The 12,950-nt window shown below is 40.8% G+C and overlaps 1 protein-coding gene across 5 annotated transcripts in view; it reads left to right on the top strand.

The window, feature by feature from the left end:
• Nucleotides 1-11,332, top strand: part of ZNF518B (zinc finger protein 518B) — a 257,950-nt gene extending 246,618 nt beyond the window's left edge. For all 5 annotated transcript variants that reach the window (XM_069631953.1, XM_069631952.1, XM_069631951.1 and 2 more), the window contains one exon: nt 5,900-11,332. In XM_069631953.1, the coding sequence (XP_069488054.1) occupies nt 6,039-10,340 (4,302 nt within the window). In that variant the 5' untranslated portion in view covers nt 5,900-6,038 and the 3' untranslated portion in view covers nt 10,341-11,332. The remainder of the gene's footprint in view (nt 1-5,899) is intronic.
• Nucleotides 11,333-12,950: the final 1,618 nt, after the last annotated feature.

Here is a 12,950-nt window from a genome sequence, read left to right as displayed (position 1 = left end):
GGGATGCGCTCGAGATTACAATTTGCAAGCGTATGCCTTACCTCCTCTGCCATTGATTTATGGATTGCCCTGGAAACTCGGGAGTGTCAACAATTGCACTCTGCTGCTTATAGCTCCTTGGTGGCCAGCCAGGTTCTGGTTCTCTGAACTTCAGCACCTGTCCACACGCAGCCCTATCATGTTGCTTCAGATCCCCCCCCCTCCACCCCCAATCTTCTGCACCGTAACAATCAACAGGTGTGGCATCCCTCCCCACAATCCTTCAGCTTAGCAGCATGGTTCCTGAGTTGAAATCCCTAGCATAGTTTAGTCTCTCAGAAGACAATATGCATATAATTCAGACAGCGCACAAACCTTCAACAAGCATGCCATACAAAAGAAAGTGACTTTGATTATGTCACTGGTGCCTTGCGAAGCAGCTTGACCCTTGTCTAGCTTCTATTGACTGTGTTTTGTCATTTATATCACATCTAGCGACCAGGGTCATCCACATTTTATCATGCAGAACTTATTTGTCTGCCATTGGGGGCTTACCTTAGCATGGATAATTGCTCTTTCACTCTGACAAATCCGGTCATAAAGAGACATTTCGATGGGCTTCATCTTTTTCCTCCGGTCAAGCCGCTTCATCCTTAATGGGATCTCAATTTGGTCCTCACCGTTCTTTGTCACAAACCCTTTGAGCCACTGCCCACTGTAGAACTACAGTTCCTCACCTGGAAAGTGACCGCCTTAATAGCGCTTTCATTGGCCAGAAGAATATGTGAGCTGCAAGTCCACTCTACTGAACATTCTTTCTTGGTTTTTCATAGGGACAAGTTGGTGCTCCGTGCACATCCTTATTTCCATTCAAAGATTGTTTCAGATCAACCAATCAATTTCCTTGCCAGTCTTTTTTCCAAACCCAGCTTCAGAAGCAGAGCGAGCCCTCCATAACTTGTACGTTAGGAGGGCACTAAAGTTTTAGCTACAAAGAACAAGCGACCTCAGAAGCTCTTCTCAACTCCGTTACCTTTGGGAATCCGAAAGGGACCCCTGCCTCCAAAGCTTCCATCTCTGGTCTATTGCTTCATGTATCTCAGAAGCCTATACTATACAAGGCTGCAAGCTCCTATGGGCATTCACGCACATAGTGTGCGAGGGGAAAGCAGCGACTGTCGTTTTTCATAAATCTGTTTCATGGGAGCCCATTGCCAAAGCAGCTGCATGGTCCTCACCTTAGGCTTTCTGTGAGCACTATTTCCCAGATATCAGTTCCCGGGCTGATACCCAGTTTGGCCAGGCAGTGCTCAAAAACCTTTTTCTGTAAAAAAATGTCCATCCACCCTCTTCATAGGTCAATGCTTGGGAATCTCCCAAAAGTATGGAGGAAAGGGGACGGCACGTAGGAGATTAACAATGTTACTCGCCGAAGTGACTACCTTACTCGTAGTCCGTAGTCCCCTTTTTCCCCCCATACGCCTGCCCGCCTTCCCCTCTTTGCTAATTTGTCCTTTGACTTTGATGATAGAAAAGGACTGAAAGGTGATGTGCTGGGTGGGGCTCAGGAAACGTGGGCCTACAGCCACGCATTTGTGACCCTGCGTAAAATATTTTTTAATGCTTCAAAGTGCTGCGGTCCTGTCCTGCAGGACGGAATGTCCCAAAAGTATGGAGGAAAGGAGACTGGACTAGGAGTAAGGTATTCACTACGGTGAGTAACTTTCTTAATCTCTGTCCATTTTCTGCCAATGCGCATCCCCTCTCTTTCTGTAGTAATGTTACTTGTGTCTTTGGACCTAACCATCATCCTCCTTTGGTGCATGGAGTTAATCCCATTTTCACCTTCCGTACCCTGCTGCGGAGGGGGGCCAGTTCCTGTCACATCTGTCCCTGTCCTGTCACTTTAGCTCTTTTCTCCACCCTCCTCCTTGTTTTGTCGGGCGTCCACTTGTCACTGTTGCATCACGCAATTCTTCCTCTAGCAGCCTTGTCTGAGCCTGCATCGCCCGACCCCTCCTTCCTTTTTTTTCTTCTTCCCATCGTCCTCCTTTTCGTCTAATTAGAATTTCTTTCCGCCCTGATAGCCATTACCCATTATCTCCCTTACTCTTCCTTTGTACCTCCTCTTCGATCACCCTTTCTTCCTCACTGAATAATGCATCCACCTGCTGTTCCGTATTCTTTTCTATGTCCGTTAGGTACTTAATTCCTCCGTTTGTGCATCTCTGCCTTTTTCCCGGTCGGTTTTCTGTGATGCCCTCCCGAGGTTTCCCACTGGGGGTTTGTATACCTGGCTGCGGGTTGTAATGATGGATATACACCATAGGGCGGGGGCGGAGAGCTTTGGTCCTCCCCCTCCCGTAGTCTTCCCGTTCTTTCTTCCATTTATTCCCCTATGGTTTCTTTGTATAATTTCCAGAGCCCCAATATGTTCTGTCTGCTTTTCAACTTGGAACCCTTTTATTTTGTTAATAAGTACGAGAATGTTGTTTGTTGTCAAAAGGTCCCTCCTCTCTGAGCCATGCATGGAAATGCTGACCTGCAATATCCTGAGTCAGTTGAAAATTATGCTTTAATATTTTATGGCGTTAATGGGTCAATTTTCAGCACATATGATCCAGGGTGCTACGTAGGGCATTATTCCATTACCTCCTGTTGTTCTTTATCCCAATTTACCTGTCTGTTTCCCACCTTTCCTCTTCCCCCTTTTTTTAAAAAAAAAAATTCTCCACTCAAACTCCGTCCCTTTCTCACCTCGCTCACCATTCACTCTGGCCCTCTCCACAGGCACAACCACTCACTCTGTGTTAGTATCCAACAGCCCTCTCCACAAGCTCACTGTTCCTCATGTTAGAGCAAGTATACACCATGCCTTCTCTGCACCGCCTGCATATGCCCGCTGCTATAATGCCAAGCGTGCTATTGTACTTAAGGTACCGCCTGGTGTTGGCTCTTCCACCACAAGTCCACACCATAAGACAACACTAACTACCGGACCCTCTCTATACCTCCAGAAAAAAAAGAAAAACCTCAATAACACAACTCTTACCCTAATGCCGCAACTATACATTTGGCTGGTACTACGCGCAACTCCTGTCTGATGGGGTTCGCCACATTATGCACCTGTTCAACTCTAATGTGGGTGTGCCCACACTCGCGTCCAATCCCTATTTGGTGGTATGCACTAATTTCTAATACTACTATGGCCGATCGTCCTCCCTCCTTGAGGATGCGTCCTAGACACCATAAACATTCTATCCCTCTCCCACTGTGGGCACGCAACCACTAGGCAATGAGTTCTTGCATGGTTACACTTGCGTCCTAGAGACCCTCAAGTACCCTTGGCACGGAGCCTCAAGCACAAGTTCACCCCTCCCACTGAGCACGGGCGGCGCTCCAAAGCAGGCAGACCTGTGTGAACTCGGCGTCTGCAGGGCCTCCTCTCTGAAGCACGTTGGTCAGGTCTGCGGTTGCCGGACCCGTGCCCCCAGGCAGGGCGGCATGGATACCCTCAGCTAACCGGGAGGATGGAGGGTCTTGCTGCGGCCTCCGAAAAATTTATCTGGACCTCCGATCCAACCATATTAAAAACATGATCAAAAGGGAGCACATACTGGTCAAGAAGTAAAGCGGTTTATTACAGCTGGCCGAGCACAAATAAAACAGAACAGTGGCACAGGACTGATTCATGAGGGCTGACATCGTCGCACACAGCGAACATTAGTTTTACACTACAAAATACAATGGTCAAGACACTTAGCAACAATTGCAACTCAGGATGTTCATATTTTCGATATTTCCCAAGAATCGTATGTTAGTGAAATGTGATTGGAGCAAACAGATCAACAGTATTCCAACTTATCACCTCCCCATTTGGCGCCACATCGCTTCTCACCCCTCCTAGAAACAGTTTGCAATTAGTAAAATGACATTTGTGCCGACCGCTGGGACCTTGTTATTCTGACATTGTTCAGCACCTTTGCGAAAGGAACACAAGGCACCCTGCTGCTGGTGGGAAGGGAAACATTCATACGGTACCTCCTGGATAAAGACCTGTGGAACTCTTGTGGTGACCCTGAAGGCTGGCCACCTCCTAGGGACATACAAACTTACCGTTTGATTGGTCCTGCCAGGAACACCACTCTGTTCAGCTCGCCATAACCACCTGCCGGTAGGCACTCTTTGGCATGTGAACAGTGCGCTGACTCCGGTCCACTTCCCCTCTACCAACGAGTGCCCATAGGTTAGGCTTGCCGCCCTGTCATTACATCACCCAGTGTTGTCTTCGCTGCTTCAGTGTGACATGCAGCTTGAGCTCCGTCTCCCTCTTCCCTGGCCTGTGGTGAGTTGATCATGTGTTCAGAGCAGGTTTCCCAGACAAGGCCCAACCTGGAGGCGTCCCTGATAAATGTGTTTTACCTAGGATTTATCCCCTATCTTGTAGTGGCATACAAATGTTCCCTGGGCCGATGGTACACACCCCCACATTTCCCTGCAAGGCCTTCTTCCATGATGTGATTCAGTTTGTTTGTGTACCCGTGCTCCCCCGCCCCCTGTACCCTAGGTGGTGCCCCATAACCCATTGCTTACACTCGAAGGCGGTAGGTACGCCCCCCTCTTTGGTGTGAATTGGCACCTTTAATACAAGATGGTGATTGTTTTTTTAGGATTCTTGTTTGTCGGGGGCCTCTACTTAAATTGTTTTGGCTGTGGTTGATTTTATGAAATTCTTGAATTTGGTTTAATGTTTAGAATCTTGTTCATTTTATTTTATCAGGTTTTCAGACTTGTTTCTTTTTTTATTGCATTTTATTATTTTGAATGCCAAATGTTATGAACTAACCAAATGACCGTTTTTTTAAAAATGTATTTATTTTGCTATTACCCCAGGTAAAGGCTTTGTACGGTTCAGTTGTGTTTTATTTTCAAACCTCTGCACTGTTTGAAAGATTGGATTATGTGAATGAGCTGATTCAGTTTCCTAACTGAATAATGTTTTCCTGGCATTTGCAAAGATCTAGTAATTGCTCTCTGTGTTAAAGGGTTTTATATTTAGACTGAGGTTTCCCGGGGCCTATCAAAGTTGTCCAGAGATCTGCAGTGTATCGTTTTTAGGTGGACATCCCACTGTTTTTGCTTAATTTCCTGTAAAGAAACCACTTTGTTAATAATATTGTATTCATCAACTTGTTTAGCCATGTCAGTAAAGAATGTTGCTGCCTGGAATGTGTCTGCGGTGAAAGGTTGTAGTTTTTGAAACTTTTGATGCACTACTATTTTTATTCAAAACATCAACTGATCTATTAGAGACTTCACAGTCAGTTAAAATGACAGTTTAAGTTAAGTTGACTGCTTTATGATTTCTTCATTGTAAATCAATAGCAGTGTTGTTTAGAACTATGATGTTTTTTCTTAGTGATCCAGTCTAGACTGTGGTCTTTTAGTATGTGTTGGGCCTACCTCTAGTGGTAGAAAAACGATCTGCTACACTTGGGTTCATGTGAACTGGCATGCAAATTTGTAAGGGTAAGTATAACCTCTCCCAGTGCCATACACGATGAGGCTAAGCAGGGCAAATAGTGTTTTGTTAATTTGTGAATTATTTTGATGGAGCAGCACATATAAATGGGTACATTGATCAGCAAAGACGAGTTTTGATAGGGCAGCTTCAGATAATCTCTTTAGAAAACAGTCCGGCTCCACCTCCAGCTTATTTTTTTTGGTCTGCCTACATATGTTGAGGGGGATAACCTGGCTGGTCCAGAAGCATCATTTAATCATGTTTCTGTTCAGAATATGTCTTCCTATGTATCATCAATTATAAAATGAGCAACATCTGATTGAATTTTATAGTAGCTGAAATGACATTGTTTGTAATTTCTTTTATGTGAACATCTATATTTATTTTTTCTTCTAGGTTTTTTCCTTGGACCTGCTCTTGTGCAAAAGCAGAAGATAAAAACCTCATTTCTCCTTTTGGTTTGCTGAACTTTGGTCACAGTTTATTGGGTTGTATCTTTGGTCTTGTGTAACATGACTGATGAAAATATTCAAAGATGCAGCTGAAGAACAAAAGCATGTTTCTGCCAGAGTTGGATAAAGCTAACACAGTTTTAATTTCTGCAACAAATAATGATAATGGAAGTACTCCTATTCCCCATGAAGTCTTGGATTATTCATTTGAAACGGTTGAATTAAAGAATGATCAAGGATTATTGGTTTGTAAAAGCTGCTGCCGAATTATAGAAGCGGCACCAAACACATTGACTAATACCAACCAACTGCGATGGACTGAAGCTAGGAAACCATTGCTTTGCAGAAATTGCCTAGTCAATCTAGCCAATGATGAGGCTAATGTTTCAAAAGTAGAAAATGAGCTTCATATAAGCAAGGCTTCAGATGAAAATACAATTAATAAAAAGAAAGACAAGCACTATTGTGACAAATGCCGATTTGCATCAAAAGATCTTGAACAATACAAAAAACATGTTTCACAACACGAAGCAATTCAGTTCATATGTTCCTATTGTAGTTGTGTGTCATACACTAAAGGAGAATTTCAGCGTCATTTAGTGAAACATACTGGAACATTTCCATATAAATGTGACTATTGTGAGTATGGTGCTGTACGAAATGACTATGTAGTGAAGCATACTAGAAGAGTACATGGAACTGCAATTGAAAAATATCCTACTGTCGTTTTGGAAAAGCAAGAGCAAAGCAAGATCCCTGCAGTTACTTTAAATGATGAAGAAGTTGAAGGAAAACCTGGATCCCAAAATCATCTTTCAAACTTAACTTCGGATATGTCTTGCGAGTCACCATTTGAAACATGGACTTATGTCAGCTTATGTTACATTGAATGTGATGAACCTGTAATCTCACCTAAAGATAACTTGGAAGTTGAAGTTCATGAAGATGCACCCTGTTGTGATAGTGTGAACATATCTGCTTGTCAGGATGATAGTGTTGAAGTTGAAATGCTTTCTTCAGAAAGCACATCTTTACAACTAGGGTTACCGTTGACTGTAGTTGCACCTCCCCAATTGATAGTGCCTCCTAATTCTTTTGCAGAACTAATGGAAATTAAAATGGTAAATGGTATTGAAATGTTAGTTTTGAGACTGTTTCAGAAAAACGAAACCTATTCTGAATGTTTGATTGACAATGCAGAGGAATCTAAAAATTCAAGTGGTAATCCAAATCAGTTACTAGCTGAAGTTTCTTTTAACCAGACAAAACCGCTATTGACCAATAATGCCCATGGAGAAAATTCAAATGTCAACTCTGATGGGGCAAAATCTAAACCTAACTGGCTAAAAAAAACAATAGATTGCAGTTCCGATCATGAAGCTGACCTATTGAGTTTACCCACACATGATACCTGCAATGAAAAAGGTGCACTAACAAAGGATTCTAGACACAAAAATAGCGATGCATCCAAATTATTTCTTGCAGAGTCTGATGTCCAAGAGAATAGCGCCTACCAAAGTAAAGATGTGCTACTTTCAGAAAGCTTGTTTACTGCAGATGAACAAAAAGAGATGAATTGCTCTGAAAAATCATTGAATGTTTCCATTTGTAGTTTTTCTGATGCTGCATTTTCTCAATGTGATCAGACAGGAATGCCTCATGGTACTAATTCTTCTTCTTTGACGAGTGGCAATTTGCCATTAAGTGCAGAAATATTTGAAAATGATAAGTCCATTGATCAGTTTGACAGACAATCATTTTCGGCAATCTCTGATTCTAGTTTCAACAGAAACGCATTACCTTTTAAAGACTGCAATAATTACTCAAACCCACGCACTGATCCTCAGCGTTTTCCTAAAACCAATTCTTTTATTGGCGAACCACAGAATCTAGACTTTGTTAACAATGTGACAGAGGGACCTTTTATTTTATCAGTATTTTCTCTTAGCTCTGGTATTGAAAATATCCCAGAAGGAATAAATTGGGGTGCAGATGTTCTTAGTAACTCAGAATCTAGTTCTTTGACCCAAAGCGTTATTTCTCCAACAGTAACAGACCAAGAGGATTTGAAGTCCCCGTTCACAATACTTGGTGACAAATTGCCTGCTTCACTTTCGAATTCCGATCCTGCTGAGGTATTAGGAATAAAATGTTCAGTGGATAAAATAGCAGAAACTGTATACATGGACATTTCATCAGATCACCTTCAAAACCATGCACATTTTTCTCAAACCAAAATGGAAACCTCTTCTGAAACCGTGTGCAATAGTGCTAGAACTCAATATTGTGCCAGAAAACATGTCCCATGCTCCTCGACAGATGAAATGCATAACATGCCCTCTCTGAAGGAGAATGGTGTTCATGATGACTTTTGCAAAAAATCTTCCTCTTCAAACACAGACATTCCAATTGATAAATGTATTTTTCCGAAAAATGAAAATGTTGCTGACCCAATGGAAATGTCACAAGAGAGTACTGCTCAGGCATCTGATTGCAAAATGGATGTTGCATGTTGTGTAAACAAGACAGAACAATCGCATTGTATGACTAAAGATGTATCTTGTCTCGTAGAAAATGACTGTTCTCCATCTAACCGTCACTTGAACATGTTTATCTTTCCAACCAAAAATGAGTTTAAGGAAGATTTTTCAGAGAACAGCCACGTATCTAAAAGTGTTGGTCTTAATCATAATGCAAATGAAACACAAAATCGGATCTCTTTGCCAGATGAATTGAAAACCTCTGTCTTGAAACATGAAAAAGTTATTAATGACGCACACAAAAATGTATCTCAAGAGCAACCTAAATCTTCAAATAATATTGCACCTGGTAAGGAGTTGTGTCCCAACAACAGGAAACGAAAAAAGACTACACCTAAACCTGGAAGTGTGTGTGAGAGTATTCCTAATTCTTGCCCTGTATTTATTCCAAAAGGAACAGTGCTGACTGTTTTTGACTCCTGTGGCATTGGCAAGAGTAAAAGATCTGATAATTGCTCGAAATATACTACACGCACGGAAACATTTCTTCCTCTGCCTGTTCTTTTCTACAGAACTGTGGAAACCCAAAGCAAACGCCCTTTGTTAGACAAGGCATCATTGGAAAGACCTACCTGCAGAAGCAATCTTGAGCAAAATACAAATCCTGACAGTGAGTCTAAACTACAAAGGTCTCTCGATAAGCAAAAAAGTCTTTTGTTAAAAAAACGATCCACCTGTGGGAAAAGCCCTAAGCAAGACCGACATCCAAAGAAACAATCTAAACCAAGTATTAAAAAATCTGTGGAGAAAACAAAAAAACTGTCTCCTTTGGATAGAAAATCTACCTGTAGAAATCTCAAGCAAGGCCCAACCCCCAAAAAAGCCTCTAAATCAAATAGAAGATCTTACGTGAAACAGAAAAAACAGGAAACATTTGGACGATTTAACTGTAATAGAAATAAGCAAGGCCGAAACTCTCAAAACGAGTCTAAACCAAATATTGCAGGATCTTTGAAAAAACAAGGAAAATGTGCTTTCTTGGACAAGGAATCATTTGAAAGAAGTACTTCCAAGAGATCTCTTAATCCAAAACGAAATCCTGAACATGAGGCTAAATCAAATGTTAGAAAATCTGCAGAAAAACAAAAAAAACAGCCTTTGTTAAACAAGGATCCTTTTGAAAGATGTGCACAGAGTGGAAATCGGAAGAAAGAACCAAAGCCGGTCAGTGAGTCTAAAGCACATACTAGAAGAAATACAGTGTTAGTAAATCTAAATAAGGATGAGTTAAAGTTGCAAAAAGCTATGTTAAAAAGGCCACTGTCAACAAAGATGACGACCAAGGAAACCAGTTCAAAGAAGTTTTGTCCCAACAAGAAAATAGAAGTTCGAGTTGAAATAAATAGAAAAAAAGAGAACACATCCATTGCCCAAGAGAGGCATCTTAAGCTTTTCCCAGTTTTGAATGATCAGTTGATCACATGTCCCCGACGTAACCAGCCAGTAGTTGTGATGAACCACCCTGATGTAGAATCAGTAGAAATAGTCAACATAATGAAGACGATTAACACACATAAAGGTCGTGTATTAAGAGTTTTTCTTTCACAAAGGACAATGCATTGCCTTGGTGTTAAGCAGCATTATAGAAAGCTCACATGTAAGAAAATCGAGACCATTCCCTTCAGAGAGCAACTTTTGCTTAAAATCAAACAAAACGCAATTGTCAATCCTAGTGAACAGTCTGATGCTGCAGCAAATGAAATTCAACAAAACAGATTTAAAGACTGGTTTTGTGGTAGTGAATATGAGGACCAGGATGATTGGAGAAAACATGGACAAAATGAATTATTCAAATCGTCAAGAGACTTGGAATGTGTTATGCCTATGGTAGTGTCTCATAGCTGAACGTTATCCATTTTTCTTTGTTGATGCCTTATTTTGCGTAAAATGCATCATATGTTATGCTCTTCATTTTGAAGAAATATTATTGTGCATGAAGAACAGAGGTTGGGTTGTGAAGGGGATGCACTTTTACACTCAAGTAGTGTGTGCTATACATGTCTGCCACCTAACATCCCCAAGAAAGTTTAATACATTTTAGTATTACTAAGGATCGCCCAGTGCTTAGTTTCCCAGCTATAACTTGTTTGTTCTTCATTATTTTTTATGTCCATTGTTTCCAATTCCCTTTATGAACCACTTATTTACCAATCTGCTAATTAACATTGGCTTCATATATTACACACTGTATATAATGAGAATACCTTGAAGTGAAAAGGGGATGCTGAAAATGTCAATGCTTACTAATGGTTCAGATCTATATTATAAATCATATCACCGGCTAATGAACTGTGCACAAATCTCATATAGCTTTTGTTAAAAATGATATCTTGGGCATAATAGCAGTTTTTTATTTGCGATTGAAGGTCCAGCGTCTAACGTTCTTTGAATTGTGACCATTTCTAATATTTATTTCAAGTGAAAGCCAAGGAGGGAGCAGGTATGTATATAGAACTCGACCTTTAAAATGTATGTCTCTTGCTATGTGGTGCTAATTTCTTTTGTTTTTGACATGGAGTTTGTGACTTTCCACATTTCTGGTCCTATCTTTATTCAGTTTTGTGATGTAATAAAATACTGAAATATATATAATGCCTTTTCTATGAAACAGTATTACCTATTGAAAATCACTGTTCATTATAAAATGTTTTTCAGGTTGTTTTAAACATTATATATGGTGAAATGTATACTGTTCTTGGTTAAACAAAGATAGATGCAGAAGCCAACCATAAATGTGTTTGTACGTCTTAACATATTATGTTAGTGACACATAACATAAACGGACCATTTTGCCTTACCATTACTTTACTAAAAAATAAAGCACAGCATTCAGTGTACATTGTCTTGTTTCAGAACTTTTTCTTCTTTTCTAGAGCCTTTTTTTTTAAAAAAAAATCATTGTGCCTGCTTTTCTTTTTTTCTTTTTTTAAATAATTGATTTCCAGTTTGTTTTATAGCAAGGAACAGGTATCTAAATTAGGCATGAAGCTAATACACAAGAATTGCAATCATTACCTATTTTTTATGGAAAATATAGGTTACAAATATGCTTGTTGAACTGATTTGGCTATGAAATCACTGTCAACTTTCCACCATTTGTCTCCTTCTTTAAACGTTTACACTTTAATTAGGCCCTTATTAATCACACTGACACTACAGTTTGTGGCTACCTGGCGCTGGTAGTAATGCAGCCAACCAACACGACTTCAGTATCGGGTGCCAACAATGAAATTTCTTAAATGTTTCTGAAATAACTGATCATCCAAGGTCCTTGGTTCAACCTGGAGTTGGTTGCAAGCTTTTGCAGCCTGGACCTGAAAGCACAACCTCCAGTGTTATCTTTCTTGTAGAGCGGGATTATGAGGTGGCGGTGAGATGTAGATCTCAAATGACTTCTGGGAGATATTTTGAGACTTTCTCTTACATCAGTACGGGAGCTGAGTTATAAGCCATATTGACTATAGATAGTTTGAAACCCGGTTCGAAATTGTGGAGATTTCAGCACTGGTGTAATCTGTTATGTGAAAGTTTAAAGCTGATGCAGCAGTTTTCCATGCTCGCTACAGCCGGCAAATATCATATTTAGGCAGTCCCAAAACTGTTAGCATAGAGTGAATTGGACACCGCTAGAATATGAACGAGAGTGATCAGAAAGTGAAAACTGCACTAGAGCATTCTGATATTGAAGAAACCTGGGTAATTCACACTCCAAACTTACTCCTAATCATTTTGCCTTTTATCAGGGGTGGAACACTCACTTGTTTTGCCCTTAATCCTGGAGGACGAATGAAAAGCAAAATTGATTTTTATTAGACTGCACCTTGAAGTTGGGTAGAATTACAAATAACAGTTTGTGATTTCGGCACAGTTTAAAAATGTAATTGTGCATCATCTGTATCATTATACGTAAGTAATGTATCAATGGTTGCAGTAGAATTAAATATAAGGGAGGAGCGAAAGTGGATTCCTGAGGAACATCACATCTTCTAGTCATTTTAGCAGACTTGAGTGTAGAGTGAGAGAATATATTTGTCTGATTCCTGAGGAAACTATCAATTTCAGTGCTTTACCTTTGTTATGTTTAAAAGTACACTGGAGGCAGCAGGTCGGTTAAATAAGATCCTTTATTCTTAGTCTCTAAGATCAGGTGACATTGGGTACATTAATCATGGATATGGGAAGGGAGCTCAGGGATAGAGCCCACTGGCTCCCACCACCCAGGTTACATCATGGGAACTGCCTCGGGTGGAACACTCAGGATCTTAAGCACACCCAAACATTCCAGCATTCATACAAACATTCCACTGATGACCTCACACATACAGACACCATGGGGAACAGGGATACCTCAGGAAGCGAGAGGGAAGGACAGGTCCTAACAAGGGAAGGCAGATCCTTATGCCTGATCCCTTCCAACAACGCAAAAGTAACAGCCCTCCTAAGCCCAACTCACTA

The sequence above is a fragment of the Ambystoma mexicanum genome, chromosome 6q (genome assembly GCF_040938575.1).
Source record: "Ambystoma mexicanum isolate Mex_15411 chromosome 6q, UKY_AmexF1_1, whole genome shotgun sequence".
In the NCBI taxonomy this organism is placed as follows: Eukaryota; Metazoa; Chordata; class Amphibia; order Caudata; family Ambystomatidae; genus Ambystoma; species Ambystoma mexicanum.
The sequence above is the reverse complement of the archived record's forward strand: the minus strand, read 5'-3'. Positions and strand labels throughout refer to the sequence as shown.